Source organism: Emys orbicularis, chromosome 7 (assembly GCF_028017835.1).
Source record: "Emys orbicularis isolate rEmyOrb1 chromosome 7, rEmyOrb1.hap1, whole genome shotgun sequence".
NCBI lineage: Eukaryota > Metazoa > Chordata > Testudines > Emydidae > Emys > Emys orbicularis.
The window spans coordinates 31,474,774-31,497,621 of record NC_088689.1 but is presented as its reverse complement, the minus strand read 5'-3'; the positions used below and the strand labels follow the sequence as shown (position 1 = coordinate 31,497,621).

General features: G+C 40.3%; 1 protein-coding gene across 1 annotated transcript in view; it reads left to right on the top strand.

The window, feature by feature from the left end:
• CC2D2B (coiled-coil and C2 domain containing 2B) overlaps positions 1 to 12,134 on the top strand; it is a 96,824-nt gene extending 84,690 nt beyond the window's left edge. Inside the window, exons 32-35 of the mRNA XM_065407632.1 lie at positions 78 to 200; positions 1,084 to 1,142; positions 3,119 to 3,296; positions 11,946 to 12,134. Coding sequence (XP_065263704.1) covers positions 78 to 200; positions 1,084 to 1,142; positions 3,119 to 3,296; positions 11,946 to 12,134 — 549 coding nt within the window. The remainder of the gene's footprint in view (positions 1 to 77; positions 201 to 1,083; positions 1,143 to 3,118; positions 3,297 to 11,945) is intronic.
• The last annotated feature ends 10,714 nt before the right edge of the window (positions 12,135 to 22,848 follow it).

Below are 22,848 nucleotides of genomic sequence, written 5' to 3'. Positions count from 1 at the left end.
AAAGTACATTTCACATCTTTTAATTTAAAACAATTTTTGTAGATTGATTGCTACATTTTATACTACTGTTTTGATAGGTCTGGTTCAATACACAGCAAAACAGTTCACCAATGTGCGTAAGTTTTGAAATTTCAAAGGAAGGTTTTTGGAGGCAATTTCTACCATACAATTTTCAATGCATAAAAACACAAACTGTACAGGTAACTCCTCCAATTTTCAAAGTTTATCTGTCTGATATAAATTATAGTAATTATCATTTGTTATGTTTGTTTCAAAAGATCATCATTGTTAATAAGTTGCTGTAAAAAGCGGGCAGTAATTGCTTGAATACCCCACTATTGTAAGCACCTGTAAATCCTGCTGGGAAAAGGTTAAGTGGGTTGGCTATGCTGATTTAGAGGCAGGTGACTAGTTCCTGAATATAATGGATTTGTGAGTGACTCTATGAGGAAAGATGTGTGTGGAGCAGTCTTGAAGGAGCAGTCAAGCCTGCAGAGAAGGTTTGAACTGAACCATATCACCTTATTGTTATAAGAGCTAAACAAAGTAGGTTGGGAAAGGTGCCTGCTTAAGGTGCCAACTCTATTTTCATTAAGATAGTAAAAGTTAATGGGCAGACCGTTGACTACTGCTGAGGGGATCACACAGTGCAAATTAGGGGTTGTGGAAGGTCTATATGTGTGTGTGCCAAGATGACATAAAGATCATCTTTGCACTACCCTGATTATGGGGCTGTTATGTGCAAGAACAATCTTCACGCATAAATTAGAGCAACCAGAGAATTGGTCTAATTGACGTGGCTGTTAACAGCCCCAATGGGGCCAAAATCACAGCTCGGGATTGGAGCAGTATCTGCATGTCCCTATCATGGCCCCTTCCCTCCACCCACACCCTCTGCGTGTGCAGCTGGGTAGCATAGGAGCCTCTGGGACACTGGGATGATCCTCAGAGGGACAATTGTGTTTACTCTATGTACATATTCCACTGACAATGTGTGCAAAGTAGCTGCACTTCATTTGAGGATCTGGCCAAATGTCTTGTTATATCTTAACTTCCTATCAAGTATACATCTCTCTCTTTCAGCCAAAAGAAATACTTTACACCCCTACTAATGGAAGCATGGTAGAAGAACTACAGAACAGGTAGGGATCTTTTTGAATACTAAAAGCATGTGACCATAGTGGAAGTTGGGGATGCTCAGCTTCTTGGGAAACCAGGTCAACAGTCCATTACTTTTCTACCACAAATTTATCTTTTCCGAATGGCCTGCTAGTGGAATTGCCTGAAGTATATTAATTCTATGTATACTAGCCATGTTTATCTAAAAGAAGCGTTAAAGTTTTAGGGCCAGATCATAAAAAATAAATGCTTTAAAAGGTCACAGGGAATTTTGTTAATCATGTTTCATTACTTAAATTTATTTATAAATAGGGCTGTCAGTTAACTCACGCGATTAACTCAAAAAAATTAATCACGATTAATCGCACTGTTAAACAATAGAATCCCAATTGAAATTTATTAAATATTTTTGGATGTTTTTCTACATTTTCAAATATATTGACTTCAGTTACAACACAGAATACAAAGTGTACAGTGCTCACTTTATATTTTTTTATTACAAATATTTGCACTGTAAAAATGATAAACAAAAGAAACAGTATTTTTCAGTTCACCTCAAATAAGTCCTGTAGTGCAATCTCTTTATCGTGAAAGTGCAACTTACAAATGTAGATTTTTTTTGTTACATAACTGCACTCAAAAACAAAACAGTGTAAAACTTTAGAGCCTACAAGTCCGCTCAGTCCTACTTCTCATTCAGCTAATTGCTAAGAGAAACAAGTTTATTTACATTTACAGGAGATCATGCTGCCCGCTTCTTATTTACAGTGTCACCTGAAAGTGAGAACATTTGCATGGCACTTTTGAAACTAGCATTGCAAGGTATTTACGTGCCAGATATGCTAAACATTTGTATGTCGCTTCATGCTTTGGCCACCATTCCAGAGGACATGGTTCCATGCTGATGACGCTCGTTAAAAAAAATGCCTTAATTAAATTTGTGACTGAATTCCTTGGGGGGAGTATGCCTCCTGCTCTGTTTTATGCACATTCTGCCACATATTGCATGTTATAACAGTCTCGGATGATGATCCAGAACATGTTGTTTGTTTTAAGAACACTTTCACCTCAGATTTGACAAAATGCGAAGAAGGTACCAATGTGAGATTTCTAAGGATAGATACAGCACTCGACCCAAGGTTTATGAATCTGAAGTGCCTTCCAGAATCTGAGAGGGACGAGTTGTGGAGCATGCTATCAGATGTCTTAAAAGAGCAACACTCTGATGCGGAAACTACAGAACCCGAATCACCAAACAAGAAAATCAACCTTCTGCTGGTAGCATTTGACTCATGATATGAAAATGAACATGCATTTGTTCACACTGCTTTGGATTGTTATCGAGCAGAACCCGTCATCGGCATGGACGCATGTCGTCTGGAATGGTGGCCAAAGCATGGAGGGACATATGAATCTTTAGCGCATCTGGCATGTAAATATCTTGCGATGCCAGTGCCATGTGAACACCTGTTTTCACGTTCAGGTGACATTGTAAACAAGAATCGGGCAGCATTATCTCCTGCAAATGTAAACATATTTGTTTGTGTGAGCGATTTGCTGAACAAGAAGTAGGACTGAGTGGACTAGTAGGCTCTAAAGTTTTACATGGTTTTATTTCTGAATGCAGGTTTTTTGTACATAATTCTACATTTGTAAGTTCAACTTTCATGATAAAGAATTTCCACTACAGTACTTCTAATGGGGGAATTGAAAAATACTATTTCTTTTGTTCTTTTACAGTGCAAATATTTGTAATCAAAAATAAATATAAAGTGAGCACTGTACATTTTGTATTCTGTGTTGTAATAAAAATTAATATATTTGAAAATGTAGAAACATCAAAAAATATTTAAATAAATTGTATTCTATTATTGTTTAACAGTGCGATTAAGCGCACGATTAACCGTGATTAATTTTTTTAATCACGCGATTAATCACAATTAATTTTTTTAATTGCTTGACAGCCCTATTTATAAACATTTTGTAACTTTTATCACAGGATCGAAAAGACCTTAAAAAGTAAAATAATGGAATGGCGATTTCAGCAACCAACTCGGTGGCATCGACAGTGTACTGCTCTTCTACGACAAATTCTTCCCAAGCTAGAATTAAGAAATAGGATCTTTGTTACAGACAAAGAAGAAAATGAATTGGAAAGTTTACTGGAACATTATTGGGTTAGTATTTACATTATAACAATTAAATTTTATAATTTAAATTATAAACAATATTAAGAGAGATTAATTTAAAACTGAGTATGTGTAGTATAAAGAAGGTAATGTGTATAAATAGCTGCAGCACTGAATACAGAAGCTCACTCATGATCAAACATACTTTAATACTGCTTTATTTTGATATAAGTAAGGAAATAACAATGACTAGCTATATAAAAAAGGAACAAAAATAACTTTAAAATGCTCAAAATAAGAACCACAGACATACATTTCTGTAAGTTGACATAGAATATGTAAAACAGTTTTTGCCAGAATGCATCTTATAATAAATCTCACATTTTGGAAATTATTTCCTGATATTTCTTTTCATAATGTCACCCTTCTGGTTTCATGTTTTAGAACAACAAAGACAATTTATTTCCATTTTTGCTGTTTACATCTTTCAGATATGTTAAGATGGTTATTTAGTCTCCCACTCATTAGTTATCATTTAGACGGATTGTACTAGTTATTCTTCTTCAAGTGATGATGGTCCCTATCTGTATACGACACATGGGTGCACTTGCATGCCATGTGCCTGAGTCCGGAAGTGTTCTTAGCAGTGTCCGTTGACCTGCAAGTGCATAGTGCATCTCCTTGAGCTTCCAGCTTAAGGGTATAAGAGGTAGTGCAGGTCGACAGCTCTTCAGTTCTCTTTTACTGCTGCATGGCCTGAGTTGGAACCCCGTTCCTTCGCACTTTTAGTTTGCTAAAAGAGTGACTTACTTTGTACATACTTTGTAAATAGTTTGTCTTAGTGATAGTTAGATAAGTTAAGTTTTAGTGTAAACGGAAGCTGGACCAGGGCAAGGCCTTCAAGGTGACATGCAAGTGGGACGCCAGCAACCATTTCCTCCCCGGGGACAGCTTCACCCAATTTGCCAACTGTAGGTTCATCCACTGGGCCCGGCTCAACTGCGTCCCGCTGAACGGAGCCGTCTGCCATGGGAATCGGGACAAGTGATGCAGGAAGTGCGCCTATGCCAACGAGACACTACCCCACATCTTGTGTAGCTGCAAGCCCCATTCCAGAGCCTGGCAACTGCGACACAACGCCATCCAAGATCGCCTAGTCAGAGCCATCCACCTGTGGGGAAGGTAGCCGTGAACTCCGCCATCCCCGGAACTGACAGCCAACTGTGACCGGACATCGTCATCACCAACAAGGACCGGAAGAAGATCATCATGGTGGATGTTACAGTGCCCTTCGAAAACAAGACCCTGGCTTTCCACGACGTCCGATCTCGAAAGCTGGAGAAATACGCCCCTCTGGCCGACATCCTGAGAGCTAAGGGCTACGAGATCCAAACTCACGCGCTGATCATCGGAGCCCTGGGCGCATGGTACCCCGGTAACGAGCGAGTGCTGAGAGAATGTGGAGTCGGTCAACAGTACGCTTGGCTGATGCAGCGACTCATGATGTCGGATGCCATCAGGTGGTCGAGGGACATCTACATAGAACACATCACTGGACATCGGCAATATCAGGAGGAATGAGCTGGAGTGCCAATGAGAAGTGCTGTCGGGAAAGTAACTCAAATACTTTCCTGATGGAAAGTTTTTATCTAAATGGACAACCTATCCTAAATTCTCAATTACTGTGGGACAATCTTCACTCATTGATATATTTTGCTTTCTGCCACCAACTCTCTGTATAACTTTTTTCATGAGTAATGTACCTGAATACATGGATGCTAAATATCTAAACTGTATTCTTCAATTCATTCACCTAAATTTGGGTTATTGCTGATTATGCACTATATGTATCTTATGACTTTAAAAACAAACTTTGTATTTGTGGATAATCTAAGCACTATACCCAGATGTACAGACACTCTTTTCTCAACCTATGTATTAAACATTTTTTTAACATTAGCTTTAATAAAAATTTTAATTCTTGAGCTTGAGTTCAGAAATGTTTCTCAGCAGTGTCCATTGACCCACACGTATGTAGTGCATCTCCTCGTGCTCTCAGCCGAGGGTATAAGAGGTAGTGCAGGTTGATGCCTCTGCAGTTTCCCTCTTACCATTCTGGAATCCAGTCCAAACCAGAGGGGATGGAGGGCAGGGACCACACATCTCTAAGAACCTCCAGTTACAGGTAAGTAACGTTCTCTTCTTCCTGGAGTGATGGTCCCTATGTGTATTCCACACGTGGGTGACTCATGAGGAAGGCTAAGATTTCGTCATGGATATTTTTAGTAAAAGTCACGGACAGGTCACGGGGAATAAAGAAAATCTCAAGGACCCCTGACCTGTCCCTGACTTTTACTAAAAATATCCATGAAAAAATGGTAAGGGACTGGTCAGCTGGGGGTGGCTGGGAGCTCTGGATTTTCCCTTGCCAGCAGCGGCGGGGAGCTGCAGGAATCCCCCTGCCACCGCGGCAGTGGGGAGCTGCGGGGGGTCCCCCTGCCGCCACGGGGCAGGCCAGGGCCTGTGGGGGCCCCCTGCCCCCTCTCCACGGTGACTGGGGAGCTGCAGGGGTCAGAACAAAAAAAACCCACAACTTCCTAAAAATGTTCAGTCTGCTGATTATTGAGGGCATACTTAAAAACAAAGCAGGCTTCTTCCCATACTCAGTCTGTGAGAAATTCACCCCTATCGTGACATGCAAAATGAGGCTTAGACCCCACTTAAGACCTCAAAATATGGCTGAAATAGGATTTAAGTGATTCTGGGTGAACTTCGTCCTCCATGAATATGAGAGGATCAAAACAGCTTAATGTGGCCACAAGACGCCCGTTTTAGGAAACAGCCAGGTGTATTTGTTTGGAGGCAGCCTTTGTTGTTGTTGTTGTTGTTGTTGTTTTAAACAACTATCATTACTTCAGAACATGTTTAATTCAGTCAATAAAATACCACAATTGTAAATCAGCTTTTGTATAGTGTGTAGGAATGAGGAAGGTGTAATTTCATAGCCATACAGTAGGATAGATTTTGATTTCAGTTACTCCAGTGTATATTTGGAATAGCTCCACTGACTCAGTGGAATCCCTCTTTGCTATCTTAACCAAGTGAGACACAAACAAAAAGCATGCAAAAATTTCACAGATGCACTGAAAATCTTCAGTACACTAGATATCATACAACTTCTGCCACAAACAATAAAATGGAATTTAGATTGAAAGCTTAAAAGCCTTTTTTCTGTTATGTATTTTCTCAAAGTTTCTGTTCTGTAACTTCACTTTAAATCACAGTACTTGGGATATTCCATTTTCTTGAAGGAAAATATTTCTACAATGATTTTATTTATCATGGTCATATTCCATAGATTCTCCTGAAAGATCCATTCATTAAATAGAAAAATGGAGCTGGCTGAGGAAGCAACAGAGCACTAACCCTAGTTATAACAACATTATGAAACAAAAGCAGAATTGTGTTCCAGTTATTAATCATCCCTTGTGTGATATTGTTTTCCCTTTATACTGTGCATCTGCTGATAACACAAGTATAAATGTTACTGTACATAAAAATTATTTTAAAATTCTTCATAATGATTTATTATAAGATACCCTCTTTGGGTGAGATTCTGTGCTGTGCCTCTAGAGGTATTATCTACACTTCGAGCTGGAGGTATAAATTCCAGTTTGAGGAGACATACCTGTGCTAGCTCTGATTGAGATAGTGTGCTAAAAATAAAATTGTAGCTGTAGCAGCAGCAGGGGCTAGCTGTCCTGAGTACCTATTAGTGTCTTGGATGTACTTGGAGCATGAACTTAGTGTCTTAGTGTAATTGGGACAATTAGTCTCTCCCATAGCTTGCACTGCCGTGGCTACACTCTTTTTAGCACTCTAGCTTGATCAGAGCTAGTGTGGTTATGTCTCCTCAAGCTGGAAATTACACCTCCCAGCTCCAAGGTAGACATACTCTCAGAGGCATAAGCATAGAATTCACAGCAGAAGTAGAAGTGGGGGCTAAAGTGGCTTTAAGATGTCTCTGTGCCTCTCCAATGCTGGGCTGTTCCAGGGGCTGGAGAAGCTCTTGACATAACCTAGAGACAGCTTCCCTGGGCTGCCCTATGGAATGTAGTGCTGCATGCTGTTCGCCTGGCCTAAAATGCCCCTCCTACCTCTGTGCCAGGGCTTGCAAGAGGGTCCTCAGAAGAGCACCTTATGACTGTCTCCACAAAACCTGCACAGAGGGAATCCTCCTGTAATGATGCTGGTTCTGGCGGGACCCAACTGAGAGTGCCAATTCAGGACAAATTGCTAAAACAGGGCAGTTACAGCCCAAGGCTGGTGTTTTTCCACCTCTAAGGCAAACCAAACCAGCCAGACAGTGAAGACTTTGGTCTCACCCCACTGGCTAACCACAAGTCACACAAGCAATTCTCTTAGACACTCCAGTTTCCCAGTATCACCACCAGTGCCACTCGTTATGGGGACAAATGGTTATGAAAACCAATACCCCAATAAAAGAAAAAAGGTTCTCTCGATCCCAAAGGACCAAGCCCCAGACCCAGGTCAATATACAAATTAGATCTTACCCACAAATCACGCTGTTGCCAATCCTTTAGAATCTAAAATCTAAAGGTTTATTCATAAAAGGAAAAAGATATAGATGAGAGCTAGAATTGGTTAAATGGAATCAATTACATACAGTAATGGCAAAGTTCTTGGTTCAAGCTTGTAGCAGTGATGAAATAAACTGCAGGTTCAATATCAAGTCTCTGGAGTACATCCACAGCTGGGATGGGTCATTCAGTCCTTTGTGTAGAGCTTCCATTTGTACCAAAGTCCCTCCAGAGGTAAGAAGCAGTATTGAAGACAAGATGGAAATGAGCCATCAGCCTTTTATATTCTTTTTCCAGGTGTAAGAACACCTCTTTGTTCTTACTGTGGAAAATTAGAGCAAAATGGAGACTGGAGTCACATGGGCCAGTTCCTGCATACTTTGCTGAGTTACAAGCAGGCGTGAGCTGGAGCCGGTTCGCACCGGTTCACACGAACCGGTTGTTAAATTTTGAAGCGGTTTTAGAACTGCTTGTAAACTGGCTTCCCTGCGAGGGAAGCTTTGATGGGCTCTGGCCGGGAAGCGTGAAATTCCTCCTCCCGGCCACCGGGGGGGCGCTGCGGGAGCCATGTGGGCTGCCTCCTGGCCCTGTTGCTGCTCCTTGGACCTCTGGCCCTGGGGCTCTCGCTGCTGCCTGGTGGGTCCCCAGCTGCTCTGCTGGGCCTAGGCTGCGTCCTGCTGCTCGGGCTGCCCCGAGCCGTTCTCCCCGTGTGAGTCCCACCACCCTGCCTGCAGCCAGCCCCTCCCGGGAAAATACGGACGTATGGTAACCCTATTGGTACAAAAAATACATACTGTGGCACATCCCTTAAATCAGAACTTTTTATAGGGAACCGGTTGTTAAGATTTTAACAGCTCATCACTGGTTACAAGGCATATCTGCCTTCTCTCAATGGGTCAATTGTATAGCTGATGGTGCTTAATGGGCCATCAAGCAGGCTAGGCAGAGCTAACACCAACTTGTCTGGGATGTTTCCCAGCAGCATAACATAAGTTTGAAATACAGACAGTATAGAGCCAATATTCATAACTTCAATTACAAAATTGATATACACATATAGACAGCATAATCATAACCAGCAAACCATAACCTTGTCTTAGACACCTCATTTGACCCCCTTTATACAAGATGTGGTGCCACTACAGGACTTTGGTTGCAACCATGTTCTATATGGTCCCAGTTCAAATCAATAACGTGACACCTCCCTCAGCCAGAATCAGAGCTTTTAGGGTTTCTTTTACACAACGTAAAGGAGCAGGAGTGGATTGAGGATCTCACCCTTTATCTTTACTGAGTAAAAGCTTATATATTATTGAAAATGCATAAATGATAGATTTATACATAGACTGGGCATCGAATCCCGTCCTCTACTATCACAGGCTACCACATCATAATCTCATTCATAAATTTATCAAGCTACAGCTTAAAATTAGTTAGGTTGTTTTCCACCACTATTCCTATTGGAAAGGTTGAAATTCAGTGTTGTTTAGTGCAAAGTAGTGCACATTGGAAAAAATAATCCCAACTATACATTCAAAATGAAGGGGTCTAAATTACCTGTTACCACTCAGGAAAGAGATCTTAGAGTCATTGTGGCTAGTTCCCTGAAAACATCCACTCAATGTGCAGTGGCAGTCAAAAAAAACTAACAGAATGTTAGGAACCATTAAGAAAGGGATAGGTAATAAAACAGAAATATCATAATGCCACTATATAAATCCATGGTACACCCACACTTTGACTACGGCATGCAGTTTTTGTCATCCCATCTCAAAAAATGTATATTAGAATTGGAAAAGGTGCAGAAAAGGGGGGAAAAAACAATTAGGGGTATTGAACAGCTTCCATATAAGGACAGATTTTAAAAACTGGGATGTTAATCTTAAAAAAGAGACAACTAAGGTGGGGGGAGGACATATTAGAAGTCTATAAAATCACAAATGGTATAGAGAAAGTGAATAGGGAAGTGTTATTTACCCCTTCAGATAACACAAGAACTAAGGGTCACCCGATGAAATTAATAGGCAGCAGGTTTAAAACAAACAAAAGGAAGTACTTCTTCACACAACATAGTCAACCTGTGGAACTCATTGCCATGGGATGTTGTGAAGGCCAAAAGTATTACTGGGTTCAAAAAAGAATTAGATGAGTTCATGGATAGTTTCATTAATGGCTGTTACCCAAGATGGTCAGGGATGCAACCCTCTGCTCCTAAACCTCCAACTGCCAGAACCTGGACGACGGGATGGATCAGATTTCTGTTCACTCCCTCTGAAGCATCCAGCGCTTTTTAGCTGTGTTAGTAAAACCTTCATGCAAAATTTATTCAATGTGAATAATTTACTCAGTGCATTTCCATAGGCATCATAAAATGCAATAGCTGATAAAAGATGAATATTCAAATAATCCTCTCAATCTCCAGCAAATCACAGCCATAGAGTTCTAATTATTACATTAGGAGAGTTTATTATCACAAACATGAAAAATTAACTTTTGCCTCATATGAAAATTAAGTTTTATAGAACATCCCAAAACTATGTTCTAAGAACAGAGAGAAGGTACAATCAAGTACAAACAGCACTGCTATTTAACTGTAGTAGCTCAATATTGAAATCTACAGTACTGTACTCTTCTCTAACGAGACACTCCAATCTATGGTTTTACACACTGTTGCAAGTAAGACAATACTTGCTATGTAAAAACTTTATTGAAGGTCATGCTTTTCTAAGAGAAGAGAAATTAAGCAGCAGAATAGAAAATGCCCTTATCTCAGAGAAAATGAATACTCTAACAGAGCCCAGCAATTAAAAAGATATGCACTAGTACCCTGTTTAGTAATCTAATATGTATTGGGAAATGTCTGGTGCTCCAAACTCTGCCATAGTGTAGTAAAAGAAATCAAAAACATTTTTTCTTTTGGGGAAAAAACAAATGTTACTCTAAATTACATTTTATATGGAGGACCTTCAACTCTGTAAAGATGAATTTCCATCTATGATTAAAAATACTGACCTGTAACTGGAGGTTCTTCAAGATGTGTGGACCCTATCTGTATTCCACTACCCGCTCTCCTTCCCTTCTGCTTCAGCTCTTCTCTGATTCATGGTATAGAAAGAACTAGAGAGATGGTCAGTCCACCCTACTCAACGGACACTACTTTCAAATTCTCTGGCTCCGAGAATTGAGAGGTTTTGTAGGCTTTAAAGTTTTACATTGTTTTATTTTTGAGTGCAGTTATGTAACAAAAAAAAATCTACATTTGTAAATTGCACTTTCATGATAAAGAGATTGCACTACAGTACTTGTATGAGGTGAATTGAAAAATACAATTTCTTTTGTTTATCATTTTTAGAGTGCAAATATTAGTAATCAAAAATAATAATATAAGTGTACACTTTGTATTCTGTGTTGTAATTGAAATCAATATATTTGAAAATATAGGAAAACATCCAAAAATATTTAATAAATTTCACTTAGTATTCTATTGCTTAACAGTATGATTAAAACTGTGATCAATTGGGATTAACTTTTTTGAGTTAATCGCGTGAGTTAACTGTGATTAATCAACAGCCCTAATGAATTGCTTACTTTTCATGTATACTGACAAAATTTTTAATTTGGATATTCTGCATGAAATCTTGGCCACATTGAAGTCAATGGCAAAACTCCCATTGGCTTCAGTGGAGCCAGAATTTCATTCTCTCAACTTATCATGGTTAATAAGTACAAAGAAAGAACAATTTTTATTTTTCTGAAAGTTTCTTAATGCAGTGCAATAACTTTTTACAGTATGTTTTATTGTATGATACAAGAATATATAATATAATCTTTACATTGAATCAGTAGCTCAGAGCTAAAATACATTTCTGATAAATGAGAGGTTGGTTACTTAATAATTAGACAATTTGATGGAACTCATAAGAGAATTATCAAATGCTTCATTTCAAATTCAGACAAATGCATATGCCATATACTGTTTTTGATATGTGAACATTTTTTAACCATAAAACTATTATGAATAAAAGTGTAGCATTTAGTTTTTCATAAAATAATCCTTTCAAACTGTACTTATAGTTTCAATCCTATGTTTTTCTAGGTGACAGGATACCCTATCCAGATGCCATACACAGATTTACCAACAATAAGCGAGGCTGTGTATCAAACTGGCATTCATTCTTCAGAAATCCCAAACACAGAATTTGCTCTTGCTGTGTATATTCATCCATACCCAAACAACATCTTATCTGTATGGATCTACTTAGTTTCTTTGGTCCGTCATCAGTAAACAATGTTGAATTCAATTATAATTAAACTAAGTTACTACATGTTACGTCTCATGGTTTAAGATGGTTATTTAGGCATGAGAACTGGGACATGAGAAGGTAATTTTATACCACAAGAGATAAGCCAGTACTATTTATTGTACATTAATAGAATCTTGTTACTTTAGAGAGATTGTAGCTTTTAAAAATTCTAATTAGATCCATTAGATCTATTATAAATTGACCTTATCATTTTTGCTAATTTCCCAATAATCTGAGACCAGCATTAAACTCCTGTAAATCATTAGAATTATCATATTTAGTGTCCAGAGAAGTTGTTTAAATGATTTCTTGGGAAGTAGAGAGTAAACCCTTTGAGGAAAGATCTTAATGGGTTGTTTTATAAAAGAATTAGAATTTAGGGTCTTGCTGCCTCAACACAGTGAATTTCAAACATTCCAAGAGTAACACATAGTTGATACTATTAGTTAAATAAGGTGCTATAGAATATTGTGGAATGCATATTATTGTTTGACTGGTAAAGACACAGTAGTTTACAATGGTGAATGTGAAAGTTGTGTAATAAAATTCAAGTTTGCAACTTTAATATCCAGAAGGCTTCCCTAAATCTTAAGGCATTGTCCTACTCCTTTGAAATCATTGGGGGCAGGAACAGATCCTTAGTGTCATTGCTAATTTGTGAAGTTCACTTTGTGTGTTATGTTTTATATTCTTTTAATTTTCAGTTCTACGTTTTTTTGGAATGATTAATGGCAAATATTTTGTTCAAGTGGTGTTATGAAAATCCTTACTTTCCTTTAGCAGAATGTTTATGTTGTTTAATTTTTTAAAACTGAACGAGTTTAACTTTAGCATACAACAGTTAATTGTAAACAATAGGATTGCATACAATATACTTTATTATAGGGAAACATTCAAAAGCATAAAGCAAAGCTGTCAAATATATAAATGTTTTTATTATAAACTTTTAAAATCATTATAATGTTGATACGTAAAAAACTAGTGGTTTATTAATATTATTTTATATAGAATTTTAAAATATAAAGTATAAAATAAACTATAAGGAATATTAAATTAATATTCATTGTGTATATTAAAATATTTTATCAACACATTAGAAAATGCCATTGCTGATGCCACTTGGGACAATTTGGAAATAAAACAGCACACTGATAACTGGGTTTTGAAGTTTGATTATTGTCAGATTAGGATGCTTACTTTGCATCCTCTGTGTATTCAGGGTCATATCTATGGCTGGCAGAGCTAATACATCACTGGAAGAGCTAGAGTCTTTTCTGGCTTGTACATAATCAACAGAATTGTTGGCTAGGTTCCATTTGCAGATTGTTGGTGATGTGTCAGCCAGCAAGAAACCAGTTTAACCTTTAACTTCCAGGCTGAATTTGCAGCACCGGCAGCCAGGAAAACCTAATCATTGCACTTACAAACAGCAGAATTGATTTGGACTTTTGGAGGTCATTGGAGACAATAAACAGGAAACTCCACTTTGCTATTTTTACATACACTAAAATACTAGAGTTGAACTGCAATTTAAAGGGAGAGGCTGAAACTTTGGATGAAATAATTCAAACTGCAGTGCCACCTTGCAGCCAATTGTCTCAGACTCTCTGTGGTCCTAAATAATCACAAGGCTTGATGAAACCTTGTGCCCTTGAGACCAAGGGTATGTCTACACTGTGAAATTAGGTCAATTTAATAGAAGTCGATTTTTTAGAAATCGATTTGATACAGTCGATTGTGTGTGTCCCCACAAGCGCATTAAGTCGGCGGTGTGCGTCCACAGTACTGAGGCTAGTGTCAACTTTCGGAGTGTTGCACTGTGGTAGCTATCCACAGTTCCCGCAGTCTCTGCCGCCCATTGGAATTCTGGGTTGAGCTCCCAATGCCTGATGGGGCAAAAATATTGTCGCGGGTGGTTCTGGGTACATGTCATCAGGCCCCCTTCCCTCCCTCCATGAAAGCAACCGCAAAAAATCATTTCTCGCCTTTTTTCCTGGGTTACCTGTGCAGACGACATACCACGGCAAGCATGGAGCCCGCTCAGCTCACTGTCACCGTATGTCTCCTGGGTGCTGCTGGCAGACGCGGTACTGCAGTGCTACACAGCAGCATCCCCTTGCCTTGCCTTGCGGACAGAAGATGATACAATACAACTGCTACTGTCGTCGTCGTCCCGTGGGTGCTCCTGGCCAACCTTGGTTAGGTTGTTCGGGGGCGCCTGGGCAGACATGGGTGCTCCTGGCCGGCCTCGGTGAGGTCGGTCGGGGGCGCCTAGACAAAAATGGGAATGACTCCAGGTCATTCTCTTCTTTAAGTTTCGTCTAATGGAGATTCAGTCCTGCCTGAATATCATGCCAACTGGAGGGTTCTGCCTCAGGCTGCTCTCCCAGTCGGCAGCACCGCGCGGTTGCATCTACCCCAGCCTATCCCTTGCTCCCATGGCTCATGAAGCCTGGACAGTAGTAAGGAGCAGTTCAACTATAGGCTGAGCAAGTGCATAATGGTGGTAGAATGTGCCTTTGGACATATAAAAGCACGCTGGCGCAGTTTACTGACTCGGTTAGACCTCAGCGAAACCAATATTCCCATCGTTATTACTGCTTGCTGTGTGCTCCACAATATCTGTGAGAGTAAGGGGGAAACGTTTATGGCGGGGTGGGAGGTTGAGGCAAATCGCCTGGCCGCTGATTACGTGCAGCCAGACACCAGGGCAGTTAGAAGAGCACAGCAGGGCACGCTGCGCATCAGAGAAGCTTTGAAAACCAGTTTCATGACTGGCCAGGCTACGGTGTGAAAGTTCTTTTTGTTTCTCCTTGATGAAAACCCACTCCCTTGGTTCACTCTACTTCCCTGTAAGCCAACCGCCCTCCCCTCCCCCCTTTGATCTCGGCTTGCAGAGGCAATAAAGTCGTTGTTTCAAATTCATGCATTCTTTATTAATTCGTCACACAAATGGGGGGATAACTGCCAAGGTAGCCCGGGAGGGGTGGGGGAGGAGGGAAGCACAGGGGTGGGGTAGTTGTAGGGGCACCCCCTAGAATGGCATGCAGCTCATCATAGAAGCGGCATGGATGGGGCTCTGACCCAGAGCGGCCGTTTGCCTCTCTGGTTCTTTGGTAGGCTTCATGCAGCACTGCTGCGGGTCCCTGTTATAACCTCTGTCCTTCATGCCCTTGGAGATTTTTTCAAATATTCCGGCATTTCGTCTTTTGGAACGGAGTTCGGATAGCACAGATTCATCTCCCCATACAGCGATCAGATGCAGTACCTCCTGTTCGGTCCATGCTGGAGCTTTTGCGATTCTGGGACTCCATGGTCACCTGTGCTGATGAGCTCTGCATGGTCACCTGTGCTGATCAGCTCGCTACACTGGCCAAACAGGAAATGAAATTCAAAAATTTGCAGGGCTTTTCCTGTCTACCTGGCCAGTGCATCTGAGTTGAGAGTGCTGTCTAGAGCGGTCACAATGGAGCACTCTGGGATAGCTTCCGGAGGCCAATACCGTTGAATTGCATCCACACTACCCCAAATTCGACCCAGCAGGGTCGATTTCAGCACTAATCCCCTCATGGGGGAGGAGTACAGAAATCGAGCCCTTTAAGTCGACAAAAATGGCTTTGTCATGTGGACGGGGTTAAATCGATCTAACACTCGACCTAATTCGACCTAAACTCGTAGTGTAGACCAGGGCCAAGTTGCAGTTTCCAGTCCCTAACTATTCCAATATCAATTGAGAAGCATGTCCAAAAAATTGGGTATTCTAAGAAATAGGTGTAATTCATATTTAGTAATGGTATTTGAAGATCAAGGGATTCAGGTACATTATTTGTCTGTGATTTTAATGACCCATCCTTTGTGTGGTCTTTTATGTACCTCTAATTCCACATTGTATTGCACATGCTAGACCTATCACAAAACTAACATAATACCATGATGATGGGTACCTTATAAATGTAAGTAATCAAATAATGATGATTTTGATTTTAAGGCATTTTTCTGATTATTATGCAAGAACTACATTTCACTCAGTGCTTTATTTTTCTGTGCACATGTAATACAATAATTCAGTTTTCAGAACTCACCTATCTGCTTTTCATTGTCAGCTCAGGTACACAGACATATGCAAGAGTTTCTTTAAGACAGTGGAAGAAATTAGAAAAGAGCTGAGAGCTAGTTTAATGAAGAAGATGGAATTAATGTGGCCACGGGCTTTTCTTGCGGCCACAGCCTCCTGGGCTGTGATTGTGGGGGCAGGAAGAGGGGAGGTGGGGAAGCAGCGCCCCCTTACCCTCCCTGTTGCTCCTGGATGCACCACCTTGGTGTTGGCTGCTAGGGCTGCAAGCAGGGGTTGGGCCGTGCCCCCTCTGGAGACAGCTGGGGCACAACACCAGAGCAGGCACCTGGTGAGTTCCCCACCTTCCCAGGGGCGGTGGAGCTCAGGTTTTGGGCTTCAGCCCTGGGGTTGTGGGGAAGCAGGCTCTGGCTACAGGGCTTCAAGTCTGGCCCCCGATATCTCCCCCAGCACCACCACCCCCCAATTGCCCCTGGCCCCTGCTTAATTTGTCCCCAGGTTTGCTGGGGCTGAGTTAAGTACGCTGTCAAAAGTGATATTTGTGTGTTTGTTAATACCACTTTTAACAGCAGATTTACTAGCTAGCAATAAATAAATTACAATGATTTGGACGTGTATATGTGCATATTTATTTGTTTTTCCTAAAGGTAATTAAGTATTTTAGGAAAAAGTGTGAGGCCACCAAAAAATTTGTCCTGAGAACCCCTGGAATAGAAGGTATATCAGTGGGCTTTGTGTGTCAGTCATATTGGATTCCATATCAAAGGAATTTTAATTTTATAGGATAAACTATAGCACATTAACTAACTGAGTTTGAGGTTTGAGGAAAAAGTTCAGTGCCTAATGAACCAGTTGAATTTTCTGTGTATAATCACATTCTTAAAGAAAAAGTTTTGCTGGTATTTAGCAGAGTCTAGGATAAAGGCAAAAATGTGTGTGTGTTTTTTAAAAGACCAATCGAATACCAAAATAATATCTAAAGGACTGGATGGCAAGCGTAGAGAAGCCTTGCTGAAATGATAGATGCTGCAAAATTCAAAATAAACGCTGCTTTTAAGGGAGGTAATTTTCTTTGGTTTATTGAGAGGTGGTAGCTACCCCTCTTATGGTATATAATTGTGTTCTGTTAAGGACATCATGTAAAAATTTCCTCTGCAAAATAGAGAAGGTAACAGTAATACAAGCAAAAGTTGAGACTGGGAGCATTCAGCAAAGTCAAGTGTAAGAAGGCGGCACAGTTTTGATTATAGTATATTTACAGTCTACATGCAATTACTTTTTCCCAGTCAGAAATGTACAATGAAACCTTAATAATACTATTTTATTTCAAGCGACAAAGAGTCCTGTGGCACCTTATAGACTAACAGACGTATTGGAGCATAAGCTTTCGTGGGTGAATACCCACTTCATCGGATGAATGTAGTGGAAATTTCCAGAGGCAGGTATAAATATGCAGGCAAGAATCAGTCTAGAGATAACAAGGTTAGTTCAATCAGGGAGGATGAGGCCCTCTTCTAGCAGTTGAGGTGTGAACACCAAGGGAGGAGAAACTGTTTTTGTAGTTGGCTAGCCATTCACAGTCTTTGTTTAATCCTGAGCTAATGGTATCAAATTTCCAAATGAACTGAAGGTAAGAATCAGTCATATGCCTGTATATTTATACCTGCCTCTGGAAATTTCCACTACATGCATCTGACGAAGTGAGTATTCACTTTTTTTTATTTTATTTTATTTGTTTTATTTTATTTTATTTTACTCGGTAATTCACTTTGTTCTGTCTGTTACTACTTGAAACCACTTAAATCCTACTTTCTGTATTTAATAAAATCACTTTTTACTTATTAATTAACCCAGAGTATGTATTAATAGTTGGAAGGGCAAACAGTTGTGCATATCTATCAGTGTTATAGAGGGCGAACAATTTTTGAGTTTACCCTGTATAAGCTTTATACAGGGTAAAACAGATTTATTCAGGGTTTGGACCCCATTGGGAGTTGGGCATCTGAGTGTTAAAGACAGGAACACTTCTGCAAGCTGCTTTCAGTTAAGTCTGCAGCTTTGGGGCAAGTAATTCAGACCCTGGGTCTTTGTTGGAGCAGACGGGCGTGTCTGGCTCAGCAAGACAGGGTGCTGGGGTCCCAAGCTGGCAGGGAGAGCAGGGGCAGAAGTAGTCTTGGCACATCAGGTGGCAGCTCCCAAGGGGGGTTCTGTGATCTAACTCGTCACAACAATCATTTCTAAACAAAAAATAAAAGCATTTCATTTCAAAAAGTGTCAAAACAAAATGTTTGTTTTTCAGAAGCTTTTAGGTTTTTTTCTAAACAAAGCAAAATCAACACAAATTTGCAAAACGTTTTGGAGTTGATGAACCTACATTTTTCACTGAAAAAATTTTGTTGAAAAATTTTGCCCAGCCCTTGCTTTGGGACTACTCAAGTAGAATAGAACAACTGTTTTAAAGGCATTTTGTTCAGTTTGAAGGCGGTACTGTGGGTGTAGCTGGAGAATGTCAGATCATTCTATTTATTGTACTAGAAGCTAGACCACAGTTGGTAAGTGACTCATTTAAATGATGTGTAGAACCATTTTCAGTTTTTTTAAGAGCAGACTTTTAGTACAAAGATTTAGACTGTCCTGCTTTATCATATACTAATCAGAAACTAATTCTTCAAATTTGACTTCAGTAAATTTACAGCAGTGAAATATGAGGGGAAACAAAATTTAATTTAAAAATAGTACAAGGCATGTAATGCTTGTGAAAGTTGCCTGCTTGACAGCACTGTAGACTGAAGTGCTGTTTATCCACATAACAGAAGAGTAAAGCCACCTCCTCAAGCTGCCCCATGTCTCCACCTTGTAGGAATTATGGAGAACTGCAATTACTGAGCAAACCAATCATCCATCTAGTTTGATATCCTGGGTCAAAGCTGGATGCTTTACAGTATCAAGTAAAATCCCTGCAAGTCCTTGAAATTCAGTTATAGTTAAAATAACAGCAAATAGTGTTTTTATTCATGTAGGCATCTAATTGTTTTTTTTTTATTTGACTGCTACTAACAAGTACCCAGTGGCACTGAGTTCCAGAGGTTAACAATACATTATGTGAAAAGGTATTTTCTTTAAATTTGTTTGCTTTTAATCTCATCAAACAAATAGAAAAATGTAAATAGGGACATCTGGCTAGATTTCTCTGTACCACTCAACACTTTTAATCTTAGTATGTTACAGAAATTGATTACTCTTTTCCCTCTCCCACAATCACTTGTGTCAGGATATGTCCCTGATTGGTTACAAAGTAAATAAAACAGAAAACCAAAGGGATAAAACTACCCCTAACGTTGATAAGTAATTATTTTAATACTTTAAAAAAATGTCCATCCCAAGTCCGGACTCTGCAGCACAGCTCCAACTGTAACAGCACTACTGTCTAGCACTAGTGACCCTGTATCACTATCTATAGCTCTGACCCTTCAAAGGATCTAAGATGGAAGAGCAATTCTGCTCAGTCTTCTAGTGTCACAATTCAGGGCAACTGTACCTGTATTCCCTCTCTATGGCCCAGCAAGGGCACACCGGCTTATAGGCTTCGAGCTCCTCAGCAGTCATCTCTCTCCCTCCTGACCTGACCTTTTACAGGATGCTCAGTTAACACCCTAAATTGCGTTATTCAAAGCAAGTTAAACTGCCTAATCAGGCCATCATCTGCACTTTGCTTACTCTTTGAAGGCTATGAATAATGAAATTGCCCACAGTTATAAGTCACCACACAGTTCTTTGTAAGCAAGCACATTTATTCTCAAAGTGAAAACATTAGAGAGAAAACATAAAAACATATGCACATGCTCATAAGCTTACTAGAGATCACCCCTCCAACACCAGCAGGGACTCTGCTAGGAGTCAATCCTTCAAACTTCAGCAAGAGTTTTTGCTGTGGTTACAAGTTCATAATAGCCTCAGCGCAGAACAAGCACATTTACCACACATCAGCCTGTTTCTTTATACATCTTGGCCCTTTGAACTTTAGTCTTTGGAAACAGGTAATCATCAGACAATGGTTCTCTTAGGGCGTAGGGTCAAGAGGTTGGGTTTTCTGAATAATTTACGGAGGGCCTTTGCATTCACTTCCCCCTATATGTTTCCCAGGAATTCTGCTTCACACATATTGTCCCAAAAGATCATTTTTGTCTGCTGCAGTACTCAATATAGTCCTTTGATCATCCAACCCTACAATTATACATAACCTTTGCATTTAACACAATTGACTCCAAAGATACGTAATCTTAATTCAGTAAGGTTTTTCAATGATATTGCAGGAAATTGATATATCTGTCACAAGTAGGAATCTACATGAACACAGAAGTCCACTTTTGTCCCAACACAGATCATGGAATTCATTGGAGCTACTCTGGACTCTATCAGGGCCAGAGTTTATCTCCCTCAAGACAGATTCCAGTTGATGAAAAATTCAGTCAGTTCAGAAAGAGCCTACAAAAGTTGGTTCATTCATGTCTCATCTTCCTGGTCGACATGGTGTCCTGTTCTTGTGACAGCTTCTTTAATACTCCAGCTCCACTGTCTACAAGCTTGGCTTTGGCTAATACACCTGCCAAGCAGTCACACTATGGACAAGTTAGTCACGCTTCCCCCGTGCCCCCTCCCCCCGCCCCCAGGGTGCAAGATGCTCTACAGTGCATGGGAGTCCCCTTCTCACTGTCTCCACCCCAGAAGACATTGATCACATATGCCTTCCCAGTAGGGTGGGGCACCCATCTGAATGGGCATACAGCACAAGGAACATGGACTCCACGGGAGTCCAGGATGCACATAACACTCCTGGAACCGAGAGCTGTCTTAGAAGCCTGCAAACAATTCTTACTGGTCATACACTCCTAGCACATCCAGGTAACATCAGACAACATGACGACATTGTTCTACATCAACAAGCAAAGGGTAACATGATTTACCTCTTTTTGCATAAAGGCAGTCAATCTGTGGAACTAGTGTATTCAACACCAGATCACCCTATCAGCAGTACACCTCCCAGCAATACACAACACACTAGCACCAGCCTCAGCAGGCATTTCTCCCGTGACCACTAACGAGAACTACATGATTCTGTGGTGAAGAGCATATTCAGCGAATAGGGATCTTCCTCCTGGGATCTGTTTGCATCACAAGAAAACAGGAAATGTAAGATATACTACTCCGGGGGGGGGGGGGGGGGCAAGGCTCAAGTTCAGGACTCCAGGGGAGATGCTCTCTTATTCGTACAATATACTTTCCCCTCCTTCCCACTGCCCCACCCATCAGCAAGAACTACCTTGACCTCTCAGGAAGATCCAGCAGGACAGGGCAGTGATCATCTTCATTGCTCCCAGCTGGCCCAGATAGTTTTGGTTCCCCAGCCTTCTCCAGCTGTCAGCCGCTTCACCTATCAGCATCCAACCTTCCCATGCCTCTTGACACAGAACACAGGCAAGATCAGATGTTTGAACCTGGACTTCCTCTGCCTCACAGCTTGGTATTTGGAGTTGAACCTAGAGCAGACATGTTCAGTAGCTATTCAAACCATCCTTAACAGTAGGAAGAAATGTACCAGAAAACGTTACCTAGCTAAATTCAAGAGATTTTCTATTTGGGTTCAACATCACCAAATGTCCCCAGAAGAATCAGACAGTCCCACCATTTTAGACTATCTGCCCTTCTTGAAGACCTCAGGTCTTTCCTTTAGCTCTCTGTTGGGTACACTTGGCAGTGATGCGCCTGTCACCCTCCAATTGACAACCACTGAATTTTCACCCATCCAGTGACTGTACATTTTCTAAAGGGTCTAGGCAAAACCATCCCTCCCATAAGGAAACCTGCCACGCCATCGGACCTTAATTTTGCAGTCCCTGACTCAGAGCATCTTTATTGTTAGACTACATTTAAAAGGTACAATGTCCGCTTAGTTGTATGTGATCAAACATATACATACCTTTACTACAAGCAATGTGATTATTACTGGAAATGTAGAGAAAAGAATGCTCTATATAGTTTACTTTCTGTATTTGATGGCATTGTGCTTAGTCAGTCATTTACTCAGCTTCTTTACTTTCACCTGTACAAAACTGGAAAATGTGATTGTAAAAAAAAAAAAAAAAAATGGCAGGGAAACATCAGTAAAGATGTTACATGAATCTACCTTCAACTCCCTTGCAACTGACTTCATTAAGTGGACATTGCCTTTTAAAAGCAAACATATATTATTGCATATTCACTTATGGACACAAAAAAAATTTTGTGTGATGAAAAAATGAAGCCAAACTTCCAGTGTATTATAAACACCACATTGTACAACAGTGCAGGAATTGAAGGTGGACCCTCGCATGTGATCCTTTGAGCCAGGAGAGAGGTAGCATTCCATATGGTGCTGTTGTGACTCTGACTGCTGCTATTTGTTTTAGTTATGTTGATTATTCAAGGGTTTCTGTCAGCAAGCTTCTATTTTATTGTAGCTGGAAGCGTAAGTCCTTTTAAATTTACACAACTGAAGAATAGAATGATTCAGTGATCAAAAGCCAAGAATCTTTCCAGTTTGATAGTTGGTCAGTAATTGGTTTCCAACTGTATTATACTAAAGG